Source organism: Aspergillus lucknowensis (genome assembly GCF_044049455.1).
Source record: "Aspergillus lucknowensis strain CBS 449.75 chromosome Unknown BJX67scaffold_1, whole genome shotgun sequence".
In the NCBI taxonomy this organism is placed as follows: Eukaryota; Fungi; Ascomycota; class Eurotiomycetes; order Eurotiales; family Aspergillaceae; genus Aspergillus; species Aspergillus lucknowensis.
This window is the reverse complement of record NW_027263545.1, coordinates 1,638,405-1,659,988: the sequence shown is the minus strand read 5'-3', so window position 1 is coordinate 1,659,988 and position 21,584 is coordinate 1,638,405. Positions and strand designations below refer to the sequence as shown.

Genomic DNA, 21,584 nt, shown 5'->3' with positions numbered 1-21,584 from the left:
AAGCAAAATGGCCTCCTACAACCCTAACACCCCCGTCCACGGGAACCCTTTCCTCGATATCCCTTCCGATACAGACAGCAATCCATTCCGTTGGGTCTGGGAGGATATTGACTCTGTTTTCCGTCTGGCAATGCTAATCCCCCGTATCTTGCTCCCTCTGGGTCCATTCCCTTCGGGGAAACTGGATGAGCTTTACCCAAGTCTCCGCAACATGAGGGACCTGGCTCTCCAAGTTTTTCTTGTTATCAGCCAGGTTTTCTTGCTCCTTTCACTCCCAGTTAGTGTGCTAGCTCTCTGGGCGTTGCCTTTCGTAGCTCCTGCAGCATTCTATACGGCATTCACCGGCATAACATTAATCGTCATCAGATTGTTGAACGGCCCGCCTACTGGCAGGTCTCTCATCGGCGTTCCAAAGTCGAGACCACCCGTTAATGATGAGAGTGAACTCTGGTTCTTCGTAAATGGAATCGCAACGGGGTGCGCCAAACACTTACCTCTTAACTTTCCTTAAGCTCCTCGATACTGATTTTGTGCCGCAGACACCACTGGCATCAGTCAAACCTCGATCTCCTTGCAGAAACCTTTGGCCGGGAAATCGTGGGCATCCACAACCCAACGTATACCTCCCAGCTTCACCCGTAGATTGCTCACGCTAATAACCCCAAAGCAAAGGACTCATACTTGATCTGATCGAATGTCTCATCCAGCGAGACCTCGACTACAAAACTGTTGCCATTAGACAAGGTCGTGCCCAATTGCGCGGCGCCCTCGTGGCGCCCGCAACGAAGAAGGTCGTGCTCATCGCTCACTCGCAGGGTGGGATCATCGCGGCCTCGATCGTTGACTGGCTTTTCGGCGAGCTGTCGTACACCCAAATGCAGAAACTGGAAGTCTATACACTCGCCAGCGCCGCGCGCCAGTTCCGAAATCCTCTCATAGCTGACGAACCCCGCAAGCACGACCAGGACCATAAACACGAGGATCGGGCTCTCACCAGAAACATACAACAGCCTCGTCGACAAATGCATGGCGAGCGGGTGATCAAGTACATCGAGCATTATGCAAATACGAAGGACTTTGTGTCGAACATTGGGGTTCTGCAGTTCACGACCCCTGTAGCGGCGTATTCGAGCCAAAGCTTGTTCTCAGGGGTTGTTTTCATACGGGAGGGGTCTGGCCATTTGTGCAACATGCACTATCTCGATCCAATGTTCGGGGAGGGGAGTACCTTCATGAAGAGCATGGTTGAGGTACCGGAGGAAGGCGGCGGGGAGAATATTCAATTGAAGCCTGTGGCAGAGCTGTCGAGGCTCTACCAATATAAGAACGGAGAGAGTCCAGAGGAGTGGAAGGTGGAGGAGTACGCGAAGGAAGTTGAGAAGTAACAGGAGGATGAAGGAAGGCACGACCCGACTCCAGTCATGGGATTCGTGTCTTCCCTTTTAGGAAGGACCCTCCCCCCTCCAGGGCTCCAGCTCCGGGCTCCAGGGCTCGAGCCTCAGGCTTCTTGGATTCTTCCTCAGGCAAACCTCTCGCTTGGATGTTCTGTATCTCCTCCCACACGCTCTCAGGCCTTGTTCCAGATTGTGAGAAGACATCGGCGAATTGGAAGCCTCCAAGACAATGACCGCATCTCAGATTCCCTCGCCAGGCTACAGTGCACAAAGCTATTTCTGATTACAAACAAGGAACCTGTTGCTCTTCCCCTCTCGAGATGGAACAACCTCGCTTCATCTTCGCGAAACCTCGGTTATGTCTGCTGGTTGCAGCCTCGTATTGAGCCGCTCATCCACTAGTTTCTGAGTCACCCTCCGCAGAGAGCAAGAAGCAGAAGAATGTCTTGATCCGCTCAACAATAAGAATAATCTCAATAATCGCGTCAAAACCTTCCAGCGCAACAACCTGGGAGGTCACCAAAAACAAAAAAACCACCGACCGCGCCAGCAAGAAATGGCCCCTCCAACCTCCAAGATCCAAGATGATATCGCCTTCTTCAGCACAACAACCCTCGGTGCCCCCCTTCTCTCGGACCCCTCGTACTCCACCCGCCCAGACACAAACCCTCCATTCATAGACCCGCTCCTCGTCACGATTGCACGGACCCCCGACGCCATTCGCCGCTGTCTCTACGTATACCGCAGCACCCCCGAACCAGAAGGCCACCTTCTTGTCCACGTCGGGCCCGGTGTCTGTGGCCAAACTGGCGTCGCGCACGGCGGATTCCTCGCCACCGTTATGGACGAGGTCTGCGGCGCCATAGTCCCCTGCACGGGGCTAGACGGCGGAATAGGGATGTTCACGGTTGCCCTGAATATGGCGTATAAGCGGCCAGTGGCTGTTCCCGAATCGGGAGCTGTGATTGCGGCAACGGTGAAGGTTAAGAGGGTGGAAGGCCGGAAGATATTCTTTGAGGCGGTGATTCGGAACGAGGCTGGGGAGGTGTGTACGACGGCTGAGACGCTTTTTATAAGAAAGAAATCCGCGTTCTAGGTGCGAAACGAATGGGCTTGTACACTATGAATTAGCCCATAATAAAGTGCCCAGGCCGGGGTAGCGTTAGGGTTGAGATTGTATCCACTGCAATACGTCAAGTATTCAACTTGAGCAAGATCCAGTTTCAAGAATTGCCCCTCGGGGCTATAATTGAGCTCACAAGCATATCGATATCGTAAACTAATGAAAGCACCACGTGCTAGGCGCGCTGTGCATGAGATAAACGAATGTAAAGGAAGCGCTGTCATGCACGGATATCAATACAAAAAAGGACCCAAAACCATACGTAGAGATTGATAAAGCAATGCCAAAGAAGAAGAACACCAAACTCCAGTCCCAATTTCAAATCCCAGCTGCATCTCTACATATCAAACCGATCAGGAAGCAGAATTGGGGCAATCAAAGTCCACAGGTAGATAGCGTAGCAAACCCACGCGCTGATAATCTTCACCCAGCTAGCCCAGTATGTCCGACCCACGGGGGCGAAATCGTCAACGGCCTCCGGGTCGAGATTTTGAGTTAGCAGGGTGGCTACCCAGGTTGTAGCTAGGAAGAAGATGACGTGGAAGAGGGAGTAGTTGTACTGAGTTGAACCCTTCTCGTCATCTTTCACGTCGTAGTCGTCGTCTTCGTCGTCGCTCTCATCCAGAGCGCTGGCTGGGAGACTGCCACTTGCAACGGCGGCGCGGAGGGCCTCAGCGCGCATCTCACGGCGAGCTGAGGGCTGCTGGGTAACGAGACCGTGCTCGTTGTCATCGCTTCCCAGCTCTGAGTAGTTGTGACCGCCCTTCGACCCAAGAGCGATGCCCTGGGTAGCAGCGCGAGTCGTAGTGTACGCAATGGTAGCCATAGTAACGACTGCGCCAAGAACGATCGTTGCGGTCCGGGTGCCGCGAGCTCGAATCAACGGGTTACATTGGCGGTCGTCGGGTTCCATAGAAACAGCAGACAGGGTCAGGTAGGTACAATACGCAGTCACCATGGCGGCCTGCGCCAGTCCTGCACGGGGGTTGTTTTCCTGGACGGCGGGCTGGACAGACACGACGGATATAATCAAGAAAACGATCAAGTTGATCTGCACCAGTTAGCATAGAGAATTCAATGAACAGAACAGCCGACTAACCGTGATCGCTGCCTGGTTCATAGAGCACCCGCTCTTCGCAAAGAAGATATACATCAAAATCGTCATGGCGATAGACGCAACATACATGCCCAGTGTGGAGCCAATGAGCAGTCCGCGCCACATCCGGGAATCATTATCCTCAATCTTCTGCAAACATAACTCGGCCCAACTATGCGCCAAATCCACAAGCAGGATAAGGCCCAATAGCAGGAAAAGCATGGCGCACAAGAAGGCGATGTAATGTCCGTACACGAAGAAGAACGACTCCGGAATGAAGAACGACACCACGACGAATAGGATCCAGAGCACGACCTTCGGACCCCAAAAGCCATTCTGCAAAGCCGCGCGACCATCCTTCGACGTCCTCACACCCAGCAAAAACACGGCCAGGACCAAATGGAATAGGCCCAGGCCGAAGTTGATTCGATGAACTGCAACCCAGCCATAACACTCTTTCCCGTCGCACTTGATTTCCATGTAATCTAACGTAAGATGCTGTAGCTTTTTGAGCGCCCATGGCGTGAGCATAATCCAGGAAACGATTGAATTGATCAAGAGGATGAAGGCGTAGGCGATCCTAGTGGCCATACTGGATTATCCGACCGCAAGTTAGCAACGGCGACTACAAGAGGAGGCATTCTCTGTGATTAACACTCACCTATTATTGAACTTTCCACATGCGCTGCAGACAGCTGAACATGTTGCAGCTCCGCAACAGGATCCGACAGCAGTTAGAACCTTGAAATCAATCGGTCAGTGGCGAGGAGCTAAACGAGACAAGGCTGCAAAGATAACATACTGTCCCAGCACTTGGGAGTGCTAGAAGCGGCAAGGAAAGAAGAGCCCCCATCTTGGTATCTCAGTCCTCTCTCGCGAAAGGGTGTTGTATTCAATAACTGACGTTGTTCTTGGTGAGAACCACCAAGGGGAGCCTGCTGAAGCGCAGTGATGCAACCGACGCACGAGTGGGGCCGCCGCCTAGTCATGTGCCACCTGTTACATAAGCAGATGGGCCAGTTGAAAGTCATGTGAAAGATAACTGCCGATGCTTGGTGCTGTTGCGCTTCACAGCCTCAAGTTTTAACGAAACACTGCCGGAGGGTTGATTTCCTCAATTGTAATATCTGTTCGCTCGTCATTGGTTTTTCGGCCATTTACTTTCCGTTGACTATCGCAAGGTTCATGGTCAACCCATCGAGAGCTAGGAACAGGTTGATCAGGTTATATAAAAGGCGCTCAGTCATCTATGTACAAGGGAAAATGGATATACAAAAAAAAAAGCAAAGAGACAGAAGGTAGGATATAGAGATAAATGAAGGGTGTATATGCAAAATTCAAGGTATATAGGAGTCGATGCAACTAGGGGTGTATGGCCAACCCTGTGTACCGCAACGTTAAATGCGAATGTAATGAGGTTCCTCGCGAAATGGCGACTGTTCGCAGGCGCATGCATACCTCGCGCGCGGTGAACCATGCTGGAACTGCATCAGGCGAGTCTATCATGTTCGACCTTCGTGCGGGCCCGGCCGTGCAGCTGCCTGTCGCGCCAAATACTCCACAAGCATACCAGTATTCCACCAACACCAGAGAAAAACGTCATGTAATACGCAATCTGGTAACAACCGAGCCCATCAGGGCAGTCGCGGTCTCCATTGTCGTCGACATTCGAGTGGTGGTCATAAATGCTTCCATAAAGCAAGTTGAATATATTGCCGCTAATGACCGGTGCTAGGGTCATCACACCAAAGTTTTGAGAAAGGCCGTTGATACCGAACGTATGGGCTGTCAGCGACGGGAAAACACCGAAGAGGAAGCCGTAGGCGATGCCAGTAAATGCCGAAACAACGACCAGATAGTGCGGGTTGGAGATCCATGCTCCTGCAAGTTGGGTAAGGGCAAATACGGCTGCGGATAGGAACAAACACCAAAACCGCGACATGTTGAATTGTTTGACAAGGATGTCGGATCCAATTCCTGGTAGGCTATCAGCCCGTAGCCAGCAATAGCTGTCAAAGAGGATACCTACCACTCGAGAGACGGCCAGCGAAGTTACCGAACGACAAGATGGAAACATGCATTACTTGCCGTTGTTGTATAAATTTAGGGGTTGCGCTATCGTCATAGAATTCCCACAGCGCCTTGGCCTGAGAAGAGTCAATTAATGTCAAGTAAGATTCCAGAAACACCTTACACTATTCCCAATGTTGCTATGAGGTCGTTAGCGGAGTATGGAAGAAAAGGTCAAGATGAACAAACTTGATGGTCATCAAACCGATGCCAGAAAGGAGCGCCATAGTCAAGAAGAGCTGCCAAAATTCAATCTTACGGAGCATCGCCAAGCCTCTAATGTCTGGTTGATGTGAGTCGGGAGTAACATCAGACAAGCCATCATCATCCACTTCTGGGTCACCCTCAGGGAAGAATTCCCGGGACGTCCTTGACGACGTTTTGGAAACCAAGGAGGACAGCTCGTCGAGATCATGGTCACCACCAGGATGGTGGGAGTGTGACGCCGCGGAGTGCGATCTGGAGTGGGCCGCAGAGTGGCTGAAAATTGTAGTAGAAGACTGCGTACCTGCTTCATTACCTAGGTCAGATCGTAGATCCGTAGATTTGGGCCTCCGCAAGGGCCTCGATTCCGCGGAGCGAGATCGTGGAACGGCAGAGTAAGGCCCAGTAGGAACCAGAAGCCGCATGAACGGGACGGAGAGAAGGTTCAAAAGAGAGGTTCCGACGGCTAGCAGGAGAAGAAACCGGCCAACGTCATCATGGAACAGAATCGCCGACGTAGTCGACCAGAAGAATGCACTTAGCCCAAACGCAGCAAGGGGGAAAGCCGTCGCTGTCCCACGATGTTCGGGGAAGTTCGTAGCCGCTGTTTGTCCGTTATTTTAGTCAAGTCCGGGTCTCCAAGAGAGAGGTGGAAGTACCTGTCTTAATTGAAGCACCAAAGGCAGAAGAGCTCCCAAAACCAGTCAAAAAGCTGAAGAAGGCCATGAAGAAGACCGCCATGGACCCCTGACCACCGTTATAAGCTACGGCATATTAGCAGACACCCCTCGCCCCCCCCCAATTAATACAGCCAATGCCTTCGTCCAAACTCACCAAGATGCAACGGAAAATACCCCAAACCGAGAGCCACCGCCCCAATTAGAGTCGTAAGACGCGGCCCCCGAGTGTCGGTCACAAGGCCTAACGGAATCCCGCAGGCGTACATCCCAAAATTCGCTGCAGCGCCCTGAACAATGGGACCAGTTATCAGCATGCAGTGCTCCGACGAGACGACGTGAGCCGCCGTCCACTTACAATGAGATTGCTCGCTGTAGATGAAAGCTTCATCTTCTGCGCGAACTGGGGCGCCCATGCCGAGTATGCATACTGTCCACGCGTCATCAAACCAATCCATATATCCCTCAGCAGCATCACATCAAGATCATCCATACGTTGGTACCACAAGCAAGAGCCACCAGTGTCGCCGCTACAACGGAGACAATCCGCTTCGTTTTCTGGCCCGATTCCGTCATGGCGCTCCTCGGGGTGTCGTTGCCCCGATGACTATCCGTTGCTCGAGTATACCATAGGAGGCGGCGACCGAAATCTGCGCGCGGGACAAGCTTCCCCGACGGAGGTCGTCGGCGAAGTGGCAGATGGTCGCGTGGTGAGGTTAAGAAAAGCCGTTATCGGGCGGGAGGGCAGAGCACGCAATCAGCGATCAACTTTCCACCGGGGAACAAGGGCGAGCATAGGAGACCTTGGAGTCTATAAATATGAATTGAGAAGAAAACCGCAAATCTCAAAATATAAACATGGAAGTAGAGCAGCACAGGCACAGAACCTGCAGCAAGAAACAGACGGCGAGTCGGGGGTGGGAAAGGCAAAGTGTCCGCAGATAACTCCACGCATCAACGCATGAACTCCCGTATCAGCCCCAAGTTCGTCCGAGACACTAGCCAAAATACTCCGGATGTCGGCTCTCCTCCCAGGGCGGCGCGCCTTGACCCAATCCAGAGCCTTCTCGAGTGATATTCCAGTCACTTCACAGCTCAGCTGCCATTGAAGATGCCGACGATGCACCGGCAAACCCAGGGCAAAGATCTCAAGGGCATCAACCCACAACGGAAAGGATCCGCAGACCCCTCTCTCGGCCCCTGAGTCTTAACTGAGCGCGTTCGCAGCAAAAGCTTGCCTCGCATGCCTCGCTTGCCGAACGCAGGACGACGACCAACAACAGAAAAAACTCTGGGAAAAAAGAACTCCGATAGGGGGAATCGAACCCCCGGCTGCCGTGTGAGAGACGGCGATGTTAGCCACTACACCATATCGGACGGATTAAAGTTGAAGGTCAATTTTTGACACTATATCCCTGCGAACACTTTCGCTTATTGCCAATCATCTCTGGGGTGATGACCACGTCCCTCCCCGCCAGGAGATCTATGATTCATGACCCAAAGGATATTCTGGGTGATATGCGAGAGATAATTAACCTGCTGGCTGCGTCTTCCGAACCCAAAAGCTTGTCTGGTTTGATTGATTTGGTGCAGCTGTAGTTGGTTCGCTGGGAGGTCGTGCCATCATTGCTCCAATATATACGTAGCGGGTAGCATAAATGAACTGGTACAGAAGACACGGTATTACCCTATGGAATATCTCTTATGAGATCGACTTCAGGTGTCTGTGTCTCTTCGGCTTCTCAGATCGAGTATGTTTTTTTGCTTGGGATATCATCATCTCCATCACTCATTTTCTGTTCATCTCCTGTCACAAGATTTTGACGGTTATACCCTAATATAGATCACAGGCGCTATGTGTTACTTGTGCCTGACAGACCGTTATCATAGATGGCAAAACCATTATTCGTGCTGGCGTTCCCGTTCCCATTACCGGCCGCATCATTGAGATCGAACCGACTCTGGCAGCACGATTGACATGCTGGAGGGTCAAATGGAGTTCCACAGGTGCTGCACTTGAAATCACCGCATGGATCGGTTTCTTCGTCGCCTCGCGCGCCCTCGAAAGTATATAATAGACATCCGACCTGGCACGAGCCGCCGACACCCCCGTTATTACCTAGAGAGGATGGGAGTGTTAGTTAGTTTCTCCGCTTAAGACTACTTGGTATATGAGAGAGAACCTACACTTGGTATAATCCTCCCTAACAAGCAAGTAAGCAGTGATCAGACTCGGCGAGCCAAGAGGAAACCCAAAACTCTGCCTCTCAACCTCAGTAACACACCCAGGAACCCAGCTACAAGAATAATCATAATTCACGCCGTGGGAATCCACGCCGTGCAGCGTAACAGCCAGATCTCCAGGGCCAATCGAGTCGTCATCGCCCATCTGCGTCCGGAGATTGCTGAATTCGACCGAGAAATCATCCTGGTCCCCGGACTGGATATCCGCGTGTCCGGGGAAGTCATCCTCATCAAAGCAGTTGATAGGCCCCCGCGTCAACGGCGTTGTGGGAGTGCTGCTCGTTGTCGTTGTTGTTGTTGTTGTCGATCCACCACCACCGCCCACTGTTGTCGTTGGCGCCGAGTAACCCCCCGAGTTCGGGTCCTTGGGGTCCTGATACCCCGGCGGCGCGCCTGTAGGCGACGGGTCGCACCAGTACCCCGAGCAGATTGTGCCGCCGCACGCGGTGCTCGCGCCCGCGCACGTCGGCCCCGCTGTCGGGCCTGGCGTGAATGAGATGGTGGTGCCGCCGGCGCTGGCTTCCTCGCGCGCGATGCGCGACCCGATGGCCGCGTACACCGAGTTGGTGTAGGCGTCGCCGAGGGTCATTGTTGCCCAGCGCTCGTCGCCCCACGTGCCGACGGGCGCGGCCGTCTGGCTGCCCAGCACGGCGGTGGATGAGTCTGATACGCTGATGGAGCAGCCGGTGATGGTCTCGCAGAGCGTCGTTGATGAGGTTGTTGTGCTGTCGGAGACGTAGTCGGTTGTCGTGCAGGCCTCGGCTGTCTGTGTCTCGCACTCGGGCTCAGAATCGGTCGTGAGCTGGTGGTCCGGCCCGATGGTGATGCGCGGCCAGTTGGGAAGGTTCCCGCGGATGGTCACGCCCGGTGGCAGCTTGAGGATGTTGATGGGTGGTGGCCCTGGACCGTAGATGCCCGGGGGTAGGATCCAGTACCACGAGCGGACGTGGAGCTGGCCCCACGAGATGCAGAAGAAGAAGAACCAGGCGGTGCAGGGGACGTGGACGCCGTCGTCGTCAGGTGCGGGCTCTTCGAGTTCTTCTTCCTCCGGCACGATTTCGCCATAGCGCGGCCAGGTTGTGAATACGGGCAGCGGAGTCGTGGTCGCCGCGGATCCGGTCGTCCAGGCTGTGACCAGAGAGCAGTCCACCGTGGCGACGGCTGTGGCGGGCCCGAGGAAGGTGAGGACTCGAGTGGTCGGGCATTCGAAGTTCAGCGTCAGATCGCCCGAGTTGGTACACGTCGTGGCGACGGCGACTGGCGGCGTGGCGAAGACAATGGAGGTAGTGGCCGGACAGCTGATGGTGATGGCTCCAGTCGAGCCTGGGAACGTCACCGTCGTTACCGTAGCGCTGGGCACCGTGATGGGCACCGTGATGGGAGTGAAGTAGGTCGTGCTGGTAGGACGCCCCGTTCCGCTGCTGGACGGCAAGGTGCCCGGATCTGTATACACGACAGAGGGACCGCCGTCGATCTGGGGCCACGGAGGAAGAGACACCGTCCGAGTGGTCGAGCTGCCCTCCCCGTCTGGCAACGTCACGACCACGGGCGGGACCTCCACGCTGGGAAAGATGGTGATGGGCATATCCCCCGACGTCGACACATTCACGTTGGAGAAGCCGATGCCGTCGGTCACAATTGCAGGGACCGAGATGGTGACAGTCGTGATTGTGGTGACAAAGACCGTGGTTGCGACACCCCCGATGGTCGTGCTCGCGAACCCTCCATACTCCAGCGAGGTTGTATAGCTGCTGGGCTGGATGGTGGTTGACGACCCCAGCGACGTCGTGGGCATCACCAGCATGCAGGACTCGGCCGGGCAGCTCACCGTGGGTGTCTCCCATACTTCGGTCCCAACCCAGACCACATCAACACTGTCGGACCCCGGAAGCGGCACCCACACACTGATCTCGGTGGTGAATCCACGCTGGTTGCCCTCCTGAGGCACCTGGGTGTGGTCGATGCCGCTGGCGATGTTGACCGTCGCGACCGTGAACAAGTTATAGATGACGACCCCCGTCGAGCCTCTGACTTCGAGGATCCGGTCCTGGCAGTTGTTGGTCGGGATGCAGTCCTGATAGTATTCATTGAAGAAGCTGTACAGGCCCGCCGAGTGGATGGTAACGTCCTCCGAATCAATGACCCGGAGCCCCCAGGCGTAGTTGCACCGGTCATCCCACACTTCGGCCACCACCTCGCAGTGGCTAAAGTCCGGGTCGTTGGGAAAGCTGCTGGCGGCCGCTCGGAAAGGAGCTGGCGGCGCAGGGACCGGCTGATAATACGGCGACTCGGTCTGGATGTGGCCCATGAACACGCTCCTGGCGCCGCTGAGGAGGTAGTTATACAGCACGGCGTGCTCGGAGCCCCCGCCGTAGAACCACGAAGGGCCCTCGGACTCGATCAGCATGCCGCGCGCCGCGAAGACGGAGATCTGGGTCGAGCTCGAGTCAGGCTGGTTGTAGATCGACTGGTCGTTGTCGTGGTCGCTCACCCACGCCCACACGTTCTCAAAGTAGCCGTTGGCCTGGGCCGTCACGCGAAACAGGAGCGACGCGGCCACGCAGTCGGCGTTGTTGCTGAACTTAGGGCATGTGCTGAGGTCGAGATCGGTGCCCAGGGCGCCACCGACCCGGAAGTGTGAATCCCACATGGCCGCTGAGCCCTGAGACACCGCGGCGACGTTCCACTCCATCAGGACTGCGCCAGCGGTGGCGCCGCGCACGGAGAACAGCATCTCAGTGATCTCCATGCTGCCGATGTCACCCTTGTTGCCAACCTGCACCATGACTTTGGGGTCCTGCATGTCGCTGAAGTAGAAGCCTGATCCAAGGATCTGCGACCACGACGAGCCCTGCACGATCGAGTTGGTCGGGATGTTGACCGTGGAGCCCACGGCATAGACGCCGGCTGGGAAGTATGCGATCTGGCCGCTGTCCACTGCACGGCGGAGAAACGCGTTGATGCATGACGCTTGGTCGCCGCTGGCGTCGTTCTGACAGCCGCCGTCCGTCGTCGCAACCAGGAACGAGTCGGCGCCGTTCGTCTCATACTGCGGCCGCGAACGCACGTACAGGAATCCATCGGAGTCGTCCAGGCCCTCCCCCCGTCCTGGGGCTGCTGTCACAGTGCCCGTCTCGGTTGTCCCATTGGCGCCATTATATCGCTTTCCCGTTGCCCACAGAGGCGAGTTCCCCGACAGGAGGGGGGTGCTGTTCCCCTCGGCGCTGACCGGGCTGGCCACATTGTCGAACTCAGTGTTATCGAGGACGATGTTGGGGGACGTCGAGAGGCTGTTGGTGAGGACACCGATCTCGACATCGCGGATGGTGGAATCAATGATGGAGACGCTGCCAATTCCCTGGCCAGTGTCGCCGCCCACTCCGGAAATGTTGAAGGCAATCGAACCGCCGTTGACGGTGATGCGCTGCCAGTTCCAGCCCCAGTCCCAGACCATCTGGACCGCCGTGTTGCACTGGTTAAACACCAGGCTGCGCGCCGTGTACTGCTGCGAGCCCGCGCGCCAGCCGATATTGCCGCCGTTGAACTCCAGGTCGGACACGAACCCGCCGCTGCCGTTCTCCGTGAAGATGCCGACTGCGGTCGTGGTGCTTGTGGACGGCATGTCAAAGACCAGGTTCTGCAGGGACGTGGCCTGCGATACCTGCCAGTGGATGCCCGTGGGGACAAGGTCCTGGTCATGTTCTGCCGTCGACTCGGGCATGTCGGTCAGGTCGAAGCGAAAGTTGCGAATCTGACGGAAGAACTGGTTCTGGTTGATGTACCACTGCTGTCCCGACCCGCCGGGGATGTAGGGATCCACGTCGAACAAGGCGATGCCTTGGAAGCTGTCGCAGCCCTTGATGACGGGCATGTCGTTGGGATCACCGACAAACTGCGTGTAGTAGTACTGAATCACCGGCGTGCAGATCTTGTAAGTGCCCCCGGGGAAGTACACAATGGCCCCCTGCGAGAATGTATTGCCACACTGCTCGCCACATCGCGTGTGGGAGTCACCAACTGAATCCTTGTTCCAACTAGCTGAGGCCGCATTGAGGGCCTCAGTTGCGTCTGTCTCGCCTGAGTTGTCGGCGCCGAAGTCCTCCACGACATTGCGGAAGAATTGGTAGTCATCTGCACCGGCGTATGGTTGCTGTTGGGCAATCTCGTTAGAGTTCACATCGCATCTATCCTGGACTAAGGCAGAACCTACGGTTCCCAAGGGCCCCAGGATTGATAGCCAGAAGTCAGACGATTGCCGTTTGTCGACGGTGGGCCTGAAGCATGTCCGCTTGGTATCGTTGGACCTTGTATAGCCGCCGCGGAGGACAACGCCTTGCTGAAGATTGGTCAAGTAATTATCCAGACTGCCCGAGTAGGCCCAAACCGGACCATTCTGTCTTCCTTTGTCAGGCGCTGTCTTGTAGTAGTTGTGCTGGTTGTCAACCATGTACGCCGGTGCCGGCTGTTGAAGAGAGACGGATGTCAGCGTTCAGTTGATCTTCTATACAACAGAGCGCCGTAACGTACCCGGGGGTTGTAAGCAAGCTTAGTTGTGTCTAGGCTGGAGGGCCACACGAGTGTACATTGTGTAGCCAGCAGAGTCAAGACAAATGCAAGTAGGGCTGCCATAGTGCTCTACACTCCAATCCCGACAGAGCAGTCAACGAGAGTGACGCAGTAAGAGAAGGAGAAAAGAAAATGGCTTTTTGCCGGAGCAGCCTGCATGATTTACTAGAAGCAAGGCCGGTCTATCCTAAACTCCCCTATTCCGCTTGGTCCCTGCCCTCCGATGACGGATACTATAGAATCCAGCCAGCACCTGGCTGCATCACACCCTCACGTCGTATTCAAGGTCAGCACGTCGGAGTGCAGGATTCATCTTACATACATACCGAGTGCAACCTCATCAGACAGGGATATATATCAAATCCATGGGACATTGGAGTCGTTGAGGTATTATAAGTCGGCGTATGCGCTTTGCCTTCAGCTTCTGCATTTCTGAGCTCCTAGCCATCCCCCAGAACAAAAGACATTAGCTGTCTTCAACCATCCTTCTCGTTAAGATGCTCTCTACCCTCGTCCACCTCATCCCTCTTGCCCTCCTCGGCGGGGTCATCGCTGTCCCTGCCCCCCTCCCCGACCCCGTCCAGGGCCTAGCCCCTCGGACCTGCTACGAGACCGAGACGCCTGACCTACTCTGCTACACGGCCCCAGACAACATACCACAAGATGTCCTCGTCGAGGACGTCCAGTTCATCGCCGCCTACCTTCGATCCTACGGCGCACAGATCAGGACAGGCCGGCTATTAAACATGGCCGCAGCCGACGCGCCGGACTGCGGCGAGTGGCTTCTCTACGGGCACGGCACTGCGCAGGCGTTCGCCAAACACCTCAACAACACGATCGACTCGAGCGTCCTCTTCGCCGACATCGCGACCACTATCGACGGCGGGGCTGACGCCGACGAGAGCCAGCAGGCCGCTGCCCTCGTAGGGTGTGGCACGGATGGCGGCTCGCTGGGCGTGCTTGTTAACGCTGCCAACCCGACTTACTCGGGCGAGACCTACCCTGCTGGATATACCACGGAGGGCATTCTCATTAAAATTGTGGCGTCGGGGGTGTAGGAGTTTGCCTGTAGCTGGCAATGAATGGGGCATGGGGAGCCTCCAATCCTGGAGTTTGGTTAGGGTTGGGAGATTGGGTGTTGCCCTCCTATCTCGTAACTACAACTATTACTACTGCTACTACTCCTCCTCCTCCTCCTCCTCCTCCTCTTCCTTCTCCTCCTACTCCTACTAGCAGCACTAAGGAGCTACCTAGGTTGCCTGTTTCTCGTCAGAGTTATCCAATCAGAGAGCAGGAATCAGGTCACTTTCTCGCTTCTTTTTTCCCCGACATAGTTCTGGCGCTCTGGCGTTGCTGCAGTGAGAGCCGGTCATGGAAAAGCTCAAAATAAATACAGGGATCATGGCTCACTCGCTTATGAACACAGGGAACACCTAACCCCCCGGGTGACAAGGAGTTCATGAACAGGCGATGCGAGTCTTTTGCCGGACGATCCGAGTGCGAGTGCTAACTGTTGCGCTCGCCCCGTTTCTCTCCATCCCCGGCGCAGCCCCATTGCTTGCCATACCAGAGCCCATCAGCTCGGATTGCCTCTGAGCCCCCATTGAATGGCGAAACATTCCTTCCTTCTGGCGCTGATTACGGCCTACCTCGTCCTCTTGCCATGCACCGTTGCAGTGGACATCACGGACATCTTTACGGTTCAGCCAGGGAGTAGCGACGGCGGCTGCGATGACCGGGCGGCCGTGCTGGACCAGTGGCTCAGCGAGGGCATTGAGAGTCTCGATGTGGCCCTGAACGCAATTGACGAATATAATCAAGACATCCGAGTTCGAAGGTCCATGTCGGTAATCTTTGGCATCTCGAATTCCGGGCCACTGAGACCGAACACAGCCAGGGCTGTCGCTGTCGGGAGGGTCAGGGGTACGGATTTGTGTCTTCCTCTTCAATGTTACTAGTATATGCCCAGGGGAGCTGACGGGCGTGGCAGACTACATCGAGCATATCGGAAACTTCTACAACAACCTGCAGCAGAACGGCCGGCCTCTCTACGATAGGGCCGGATTCTGGTTGTTCTGTCACAGCACCTTTCTGTCTCTGCATGAACCGACCTCCCCGGCCCTTGACTATCTGGGCAACGAAATCGGAGACGAGAACGACAACCCCATCAGCATCAGCGACGTCCCAACATACCAAGAGCAACTTAATGTAGACCGAGCTAATCAGCCGTGGTGGTCTGGCGAACTGACAGACCTAAACGGCTACTACTTCACCGAGTACGGCGGCAACTACTGCTATGAAGACGACCTGGGCATCACCGCGGCAATTCAGCCGTTCACACAGGGTGCAAACGGCCAGGCCGTGGCCGCACATGAGATAGCGAGCGTCATTCTTTGCCCGTACAGCTTCGACGAAACCCCGAGACCGAACAGCTATCGAGACGCGAACAACCTGCTTGCCCGGGGTAGAAATCTTGCAGACGCGATTCCCAAGAGCACGACTCTCATTCACGAGGCCTTTCACGCTATCCATGGGACTGCGTTTCTGGCAGGTGCTGACGAACGATGTGAGCATCCCACAGCGACGTGTTTGAATGATCTGGCTGACTGAATCTGGTTCTTGTATAGATGACATAGCCAGCTGCCTGAACCTTGCAAATTCAGCCGCTTCTTCGGCCCAGGCAAACCCGGAGAACTACGTCTTCTTCATTGCTCATATGTATCACATGCGTGGGGATGCGGACGGCAATGAACCCTGGTCTATACCGACACATTGGGACTTTGAATTGATGGGTGCAGGTCAGAATCGGGTTTACGGGGCTATTCAAACGACGTAAGACTCGAGTCAGTAGAGGACAAAGAGGCATGCATTCTGAGGAAGTGAAGTACTTCTGTTGGGATCTCGGATATAGCAAGATAAGATGAGGGTAATTTTGACATCTCATTTCCAGCCAAAGTCTGATCCCAGAAATTATAAAGACCATCTTTCTATGCAATATTCTCCCGGCTTCCTGTCAGACAACATTGGCATGTGACTAACCGTATCTGTTTATTATAACTTTTTCAGGTATCATTTATCTGAATTAAGTACCGACTTTTAAGCAAGGTCATCTCCGCCAGCGCCAAGGAGAGCCTGAGAGCCTCCTGACCTTCCACTGCAGCTTCACTCTTGAATATCTGCCTTCTGCTTCAAAAAACAAGCCCATCTTAGTAACCTCTTAGTACCCCCCCATCATGGCTCGTACCAAGCAAACAGCAAAGCGCTACGGTAAAAGGTTAATAACATGGACACGCTTTCATCTCCCACGGGAGCAGGAGTGGCCAACATGGTCCGTGGACCACCCTGATATCCATGTCGGCCCTCTCGCAGGCGCGAAAGGTCTGTGGAAGGCATCACTGGGGAGAATGGTCGACAACCCTGAGCAGGCCGCCTACATTATTGGTGAGTGGTTCTGCATCGATGATCGGATTGATATATCTTGACTGAACTGTAGAATGGTTTTCGCTGGACGATTTGAAGGACTTCCAGTCCTCTCCCGCATGTGCAGAGTTTCTGCGGAACCTCCCTAAAGACAACAACGACAACCCGCAAATCTCTATCAACTCCGACTCAACGCTACAGCATGCCGATGCCTCGTCGCGCTTCCTCATTCTGAAGCACGCCACTGAGAGAGTGACTCCAAAAGTCGAGGGCCGCGTAACCTTCACCACCTTCCTCGTACCGCGCAATGTCGACGACGTGTACGGGATGTACAACAACACCTTTGATCGCGTGTTCCGCACCTTTAACCCGCGCGATTCCGAGTTTAGATTCTCAGCTGTGTGGTTCTGGGTGCTGGCAGAGGACGAGTGGGTGGAAGAGAAATTCGGGAAGCTGGAGTCGACGCAGGAGGAGGATGATAATACTAATAATAATAACAACCAGGGCCGGACACTCTTCTGCAATTTCTTCCTCTGGCAACGTAGGCTTCGCGTCGATCCGGAGCACGAGGAGCCATCAGCGGCAGATCCGGAGGCGAGGGAGGCGTGGAATCAGGCTGTAGCGCAGGCGATGCCTCCTGCTACAGCCTGGAAACAGGAGCGCTGGGACATTCGGGAACTGCCGCGTTTTTACCCCCTTGAGCCCGAGTTTGATCCAGAGTTGAGTCCAGAGGAGCTTGAGTATGAACGGGAGCGGAAAAGACTCCTGCGGGAATATCTCCAATTGCATGGGTTTGAAGTTGGTGGAAGATCGGAATGAACCTTGGAAGCCATTGATAGATCCGCGGTTTATTGTCTTTCTGCTCTGGAGAGTTGTAATATCCAGGGAATAGAAGATCTAGTCAAAGCTGGTGTTATGAACCCTGAGGGGTTCATAAGCAACAAAGGTGGAAATGCAAGACAGAATTAACAGGATGACTTGAAGAACAGGGAGCTGTAACAACCTACCGCACGTAATAGACCATGACCCAAGAAGAATACCACAAGAAGAATAGTAGAAAAAGGTCTGTTTTTTTTTTTTAATAAAAAATAGTAATACTCGATTATCACTACCAGTTATTATCCTGTATAGAACAGGTATAGCATAAAGACTATGATAGGAAAAATTATTGTAACTATATAACTACATGCCTTGTGAACCACACAACCAATTCGGCAGGCAAGTGCCGAGTGAGTGTACATGGACTCTCGTAATTACCAGTATCTGCCAAAGCACCGTAACAAGGAACTTGAAATAATCGGGTCCTTCCTCTGTTCGTTGACCGAGCAAGACCTCGGTTGACAATAGCTGATAGGAGAAAGATAAGAACTGCAAGGCAACTAAACAAGGCTTCCGAGGAGAATAAGCCGACTAACAAGTACTGGAGCTAATAATAACAAGTTTGAAGGGAGCAAAAAGACTATTCACCCCAACCGTCTCACTGTTCTCCGGGTTTGATTAGCCCCTTCGAGTGGCTGGACTGGGGCCGCTGCGTCGAGCAAGGATGCCCAAGCCATCAGCATAGCGCACCACCACCTCCGAGATAGCTTTGAGGGAAACTGAGTTCATTCTTGATCAACCTCTCCTCGAGCGTCCATTCGGGTTCTCGGCCTCATGTCCCTGGTCTCCTTAGAGGAGGCCATCCGAAGGTGGAAAAAAAAAAAAAAAAAAGGTCATAAGTAGTTCAAAAAGCACAAGTAAGGTAGAATCAATTCCAAGAACTATCAACACAATCGCAGAACGGAAACCTTCCTCCTCTAAAAACCCTTTTTCGGCGCTTTTCTATCAAGCCGGCCCAGAAGACTTTTTTGTTTTCGCTGTGGCTGGAGTTGAACGCGTTCCCGCCGTTTCGTATCGGAATTAAGAACATAGTTAACATGACTCTATCGCAAGCAGGTCGTAAAACGCAAATAAGGCGAACAATGGAATGGGTAGGTAATCGAAGTAGGGCCGGGATTTGATCTGATAAATCATCCATTGGCGGAGGGGTTGGGAAGGGTATCAAAAGGTATGTGAGAGAGCCAACCGATTTGCGGACATGATTGCAAGATGCACCCGCGGCACGGACGATGGTCCCCGACCATGGTGCTAGATGCTCTTGGGCGATTTGGCTGGTGAATTAGAATGTTGCTCTACCACGTCGGAAAGCCTCATCCTCTTGGCTAGCGGTTCGAGGGGACTCTCTTGAGTGGGCTGCTTGCTGCCGTTAGGCTGGTCGGCAACCTGGCGCTCCAACTCGGCTATGCGACGCTTGAGATCCTCTTCTCGTCGCTGGGATTCGTCAAGAGAACGTCGCAAGCGTACTTCAGAGTCGCGAACAATCATCTCGGACCGGCGCGCTGTCGCGTCGCTCTGCTCAAGTTCTGCAACGCGCCCTCTGAAGAGCCCGTTGATCAGTTCTAGCTCGCTGACGCGAGTCTTCAAAGAAGTGTTTGCCGCCAAGAGATCTTCGTATGTTTGAGGAGCTTCCGGATGGCGGTCCGCTGGCGCTGAGGTAGGCGTGGGAGATGGTTGACGTAACTGGGCTGTGGGCAGAGATCCCGGGGGAGGGAGACCGTGGCTTTCCAGCGTTACACTATCAAACAAGTGCTGCGGGGCGATGTTTGAGTTGTGATGCGGTTGCGCATGTGGTTGCTGAATGGGAGGAAGCCCTGGACTGTCGGTTCGAGGCACGGGAGAGTTGGATCGGTCCGAATGGCCCGGTGACATCTTCCGCGACGCGCGACGATAAGTTTGGGATCCCATAGGAGGTGTGCCCGCTTCTGATCTCGCAGAAGACAACCCATTCCCATCGGCTGCGCTGCCGGACTATCCAAGACGAAATGAGTGTTAGCGACCACTGCTTGAAATCCGAAATGGTCGCAGAAAATTTTTCGGACTCTCAAGAACTCACTTTGCGCTTCGGCCCCTGACCGGCAGTTTTGACTCGGTTGCGGCTTTTGATCACATCTGTCTTGAGGCTGATCGGACGGGGCCTCCCATGGAGCTTCAGGAACAAACCACAGGCGTTACAGAGCACCGATCCGAGTTCGTCCCGACGCCATAAAGGAGTTTTGGAAGTGCCGCAATTCTGGCATATCGGCTGTATTTGGGGACGTTTATGATCAGCCAACGTGCTCGCCATGATTATTCGAGCATTAATGCTATGAAAAGAGAGAAGGGAGGGAAAGAGGTGAGGTGAGGGGGCTGCGTGGGAAGAGAGGCGCTGATAGTGGACGAAGGATGATTGCAGGGTTGATAAGATTGGGGGGGAGAGATTATTGATGGGTTGCGATGATAAGGCCGGAAAACAGGGCGGCGCCAAGACTGCTGATAACGAACTGGGTGAAAAAATGAAACCACCACGGAAAAGTAACGTGCAAGGCCGCCGACGACGGAAATTCCAGAAATAACATGCTGAAAATCAAGTAGAGACTCACAGGGTTATTTCCTTGGCCTCCAGTAGTCGCAGCGGGGGATGAAGTCGCGTAGGTCATATTGGTCATGCCGAGATGCGCATCGCTGCTCGAGGTTCTATCCGATATGCTTGTCAGCTGGAGAAAGCAAGTCAAGAACGATATATATGCAATGTAATATGGGGAGTAGGAATCGGCCACAGGAATGATTGAACATAGAATGATTGAACATATCTTGTCTGCGTTCGCCCAGTGGCGGACCTGTTTGCTTGAGGGAAAACACGCACCGTAGATTCGAAGTCGGCGCAGATGCGACTGACGCCAAAACAGAAAGGCCTGGAAGCGAAGGACCGAGGGAGGTCGGGAATGCGCCAACACCACTTAGACCTTCCTCAGGACTTCTCTCTAATGAGCTCGATGCGAGCTCGGGGAGCGTAGCGGAATACTGCGACGACGCGGAGGAGACCCCTTGGGCTGCCTCTGTCGCTGACTGGGTATCAATGGAGGAGGAAGAATGGTTATAGGTGGGATCGTTCGATTGCGAGTTCGGCGGCGAAGGAGGACGTAGGGCCGGGTCGATAGGCGACACCCGGGATAGAAGTGAAGCCACTGTGGAGGTCGGGGTGGGAAAAATTGCTAGAGTGTCGGCCCCTGTTGACCGAATTGAGGGGATATCAGGTCAATTGATCCTCTATTGGAGGCGCTGCATGAGATGACCGAGGGGGGAGAGATTTCGGGTGTGTTGCGAGGGGGGCCAGCCACGTAAAAAGGGAGGCCAAATGGAATGTCCTTCGGATTTCGTCTGCCAGCCGGAATTCGATGGGGATAAGGGAGAAATGCGTCTTTAAAAGAGCAATGGGGGAAAATAAGACGAAGAGCGCAGTTTGCTCCTGAGTTTTGTTCGAGAAAGGATAAGGAGCAAAAGGCCTGGAGCCCTGGGGAAGCCAAATAGATAGGGAAAAAGAGCCGGGTCTCGAAGCAAGTGGCGATCCAAACCCACAGGAACAGAAGACAAGCAAGGAATGATTCAATTTGTGTGAAGTACTTCAAGAAGTGAAAAGAAATGGAGACGAGGGATAGCAAACGTTTTCTGGGAAGAAATCATATCGCTGCTCCTATCGCGGCGGATGCTATCGCGGCCATCGATCGGAATCTGTGGACCACTTCTTGGCTTCATTATCAACCTCCTGGGTACATTATAACTGCAAATTTATATGGATTTTCCATTTAATACTCTTAATGTCACCGTGCGATGGATAGTGATACCTGGGATATCCATACTGGTTAGCATTCAGTCTTTGGGACGCAGCATCCTCGCAGCTATCCACTATATACCCTGTGAAGCCTCGATGAAAA

General features: G+C 54.1%; 10 protein-coding genes and 1 non-coding gene across 11 annotated transcripts; 6 read left to right on the top strand and 5 right to left on the bottom strand.

The window, feature by feature from the left end:
* Positions 1-7: 7 nt before the first annotated feature.
* On the top strand, positions 8-1,385 carry BJX67DRAFT_376625 (uncharacterized protein; the record flags this gene model as incomplete). The annotated part of the gene is made up of 3 exons (XM_071031915.1): positions 8-477; positions 540-617; positions 668-1,385. 3 exons carry the CDS (start codon positions 8-10, stop codon positions 1,383-1,385), a joined length of 1,266 nt encoding a protein of 421 aa, XP_070891820.1.
* Positions 1,386-1,774: 389 nt separating this feature from the next.
* BJX67DRAFT_20829 (PaaI family thioesterase) lies at positions 1,775-2,672 on the top strand. The gene has a single exon (XM_071025535.1). It carries the CDS (start codon positions 1,951-1,953, stop codon positions 2,488-2,490), a length of 540 nt encoding a protein of 179 aa, XP_070891819.1. The 5' UTR covers positions 1,775-1,950; the 3' UTR covers positions 2,491-2,672.
* On the bottom strand, positions 2,673-4,546 carry BJX67DRAFT_20828 (serine incorporator domain-containing protein). Its single transcript, XM_071025534.1, has 4 exons — positions 4,416-4,546; positions 4,275-4,354; positions 3,617-4,205; positions 2,673-3,568 (listed from the first exon to the last, which is right to left on the bottom strand). The coding sequence occupies exons 1-4, from the start codon at positions 4,464-4,466 to the stop codon at positions 2,855-2,857; spliced, it is 1,434 nt and encodes a 477-aa protein (XP_070891818.1). The 5' UTR covers positions 4,467-4,546; the 3' UTR covers positions 2,673-2,854.
* Positions 4,547-5,102: 556 nt separating this feature from the next.
* BJX67DRAFT_376622 (putative MFS transporter) lies at positions 5,103-7,140 on the bottom strand (the record flags this gene model as incomplete). The annotated part of the gene is made up of 8 exons (XM_071031914.1): positions 5,103-5,590; positions 5,643-5,760; positions 5,808-5,823; positions 5,873-6,491; positions 6,547-6,651; positions 6,722-6,854; positions 6,923-6,994; positions 7,060-7,140. 8 exons carry the CDS (start codon positions 7,138-7,140, stop codon positions 5,103-5,105), a joined length of 1,632 nt encoding a protein of 543 aa, XP_070891817.1.
* Positions 7,141-7,869: 729 nt separating this feature from the next.
* Positions 7,870-7,941, bottom strand: BJX67DRAFT_t3. Its single transcript has one exon. It is a non-coding gene; the product is annotated as a tRNA-Glu (tRNA).
* A 1,336-nt stretch (positions 7,942-9,277) lies between these two features.
* On the top strand, positions 9,278-9,590 carry BJX67DRAFT_340530 (uncharacterized protein). Its single transcript, XM_071027800.1, has one exon. The coding sequence runs from the start codon at positions 9,301-9,303 to the stop codon at positions 9,481-9,483; it is 183 nt and encodes a 60-aa protein (XP_070891816.1). The 5' UTR covers positions 9,278-9,300; the 3' UTR covers positions 9,484-9,590.
* Positions 9,591-10,632: 1,042 nt separating this feature from the next.
* Positions 10,633-13,437, bottom strand: BJX67DRAFT_386954 (glycoside hydrolase family 55 protein; the record flags this gene model as incomplete). Its single annotated transcript, XM_071034154.1, has 3 exons — positions 10,633-10,682; positions 10,714-12,958; positions 13,336-13,437. The coding sequence occupies 3 exons, from the start codon at positions 13,435-13,437 to the stop codon at positions 10,633-10,635; spliced, it is 2,397 nt and encodes a 798-aa protein (XP_070891815.1).
* A 434-nt stretch (positions 13,438-13,871) lies between these two features.
* Positions 13,872-14,432, top strand: BJX67DRAFT_376620 (uncharacterized protein; the record flags this gene model as incomplete). Its single annotated transcript, XM_071031913.1, has 1 exon — positions 13,872-14,432. The coding sequence occupies one exon, from the start codon at positions 13,872-13,874 to the stop codon at positions 14,430-14,432; it is 561 nt and encodes a 186-aa protein (XP_070891814.1).
* A 400-nt stretch (positions 14,433-14,832) lies between these two features.
* BJX67DRAFT_20775 (uncharacterized protein) lies at positions 14,833-16,299 on the top strand. Its single transcript, XM_071025531.1, has 3 exons — positions 14,833-15,297; positions 15,365-15,940; positions 16,002-16,299. Exons 1-3 carry the CDS (start codon positions 14,982-14,984, stop codon positions 16,208-16,210), a joined length of 1,101 nt encoding a protein of 366 aa, XP_070891813.1. The 5' UTR covers positions 14,833-14,981; the 3' UTR covers positions 16,211-16,299.
* A 189-nt stretch (positions 16,300-16,488) lies between these two features.
* BJX67DRAFT_340528 (uncharacterized protein) lies at positions 16,489-17,928 on the top strand. The gene is made up of 2 exons (XM_071027799.1): positions 16,489-16,815; positions 16,868-17,928. Exons 1-2 carry the CDS (start codon positions 16,608-16,610, stop codon positions 17,611-17,613), a joined length of 954 nt encoding a protein of 317 aa, XP_070891812.1. The 5' UTR covers positions 16,489-16,607; the 3' UTR covers positions 17,614-17,928.
* A 576-nt stretch (positions 17,929-18,504) lies between these two features.
* Positions 18,505-20,198, bottom strand: BJX67DRAFT_340525 (putative GATA transcription factor (AreB)). Its single transcript, XM_071027798.1, has 2 exons — positions 19,727-20,198; positions 18,505-19,641 (listed from the first exon to the last, which is right to left on the bottom strand). The coding sequence occupies exons 1-2, from the start codon at positions 19,955-19,957 to the stop codon at positions 18,922-18,924; spliced, it is 951 nt and encodes a 316-aa protein (XP_070891811.1). The 5' UTR covers positions 19,958-20,198; the 3' UTR covers positions 18,505-18,921.
* Between the last annotated feature and the right edge of the window lie 1,386 nt (positions 20,199-21,584).

Bases quoted from the DNA above. Each gene is read 5' to 3' on its own strand.
- BJX67DRAFT_20829 (XM_071025535.1), top strand. From the start codon at position 1,951: ATGGCCCCTCCAACCTCCAAGATCCAAGATGATATCGCCTTCTTCAGC.
- BJX67DRAFT_20828 (XM_071025534.1), bottom strand. From the start codon at position 4,466: ATGGGGGCTCTTCTTTCCTTGCCGCTTCTAGCACTCCCAAGTGCTGGG. The intron at 4,355-4,415 runs GTATGTTATCTT...ATTGATTTCAAG, and splicing joins CACTCCCAAGTGCTGGGACA to GTTCTAACTGCTGTCGGATC. The intron at 4,206-4,274 runs GTGAGTGTTAAT...CGGATAATCCAG, and splicing joins TGTGGAAAGTTCAATAATAG to TATGGCCACTAGGATCGCCT.
- BJX67DRAFT_340530 (XM_071027800.1), top strand. From the start codon at position 9,301: ATGAGATGGTGGTGCCGCCGGCGCTGGCTTCCTCGCGCGCGATGCGCG.
- BJX67DRAFT_20775 (XM_071025531.1), top strand. From the start codon at position 14,982: ATGGCGAAACATTCCTTCCTTCTGGCGCTGATTACGGCCTACCTCGTC. The intron at 15,298-15,364 runs GTACGGATTTGT...CGGGCGTGGCAG, and splicing joins CGCTGTCGGGAGGGTCAGGG to ACTACATCGAGCATATCGGA. The intron at 15,941-16,001 runs GTGAGCATCCCA...GTTCTTGTATAG, and splicing joins GGCAGGTGCTGACGAACGAT to ATGACATAGCCAGCTGCCTG.
- BJX67DRAFT_340528 (XM_071027799.1), top strand. From the start codon at position 16,608: ATGGCTCGTACCAAGCAAACAGCAAAGCGCTACGGTAAAAGGTTAATA. The intron at 16,816-16,867 runs GTGAGTGGTTCT...ACTGAACTGTAG, and splicing joins GCAGGCCGCCTACATTATTG to AATGGTTTTCGCTGGACGAT.
- BJX67DRAFT_340525 (XM_071027798.1), bottom strand. From the start codon at position 19,957: ATGGCGAGCACGTTGGCTGATCATAAACGTCCCCAAATACAGCCGATA. The intron at 19,642-19,726 runs GTGAGTTCTTGA...CGTCTTGGATAG, and splicing joins GTCAGGGGCCGAAGCGCAAA to TCCGGCAGCGCAGCCGATGG.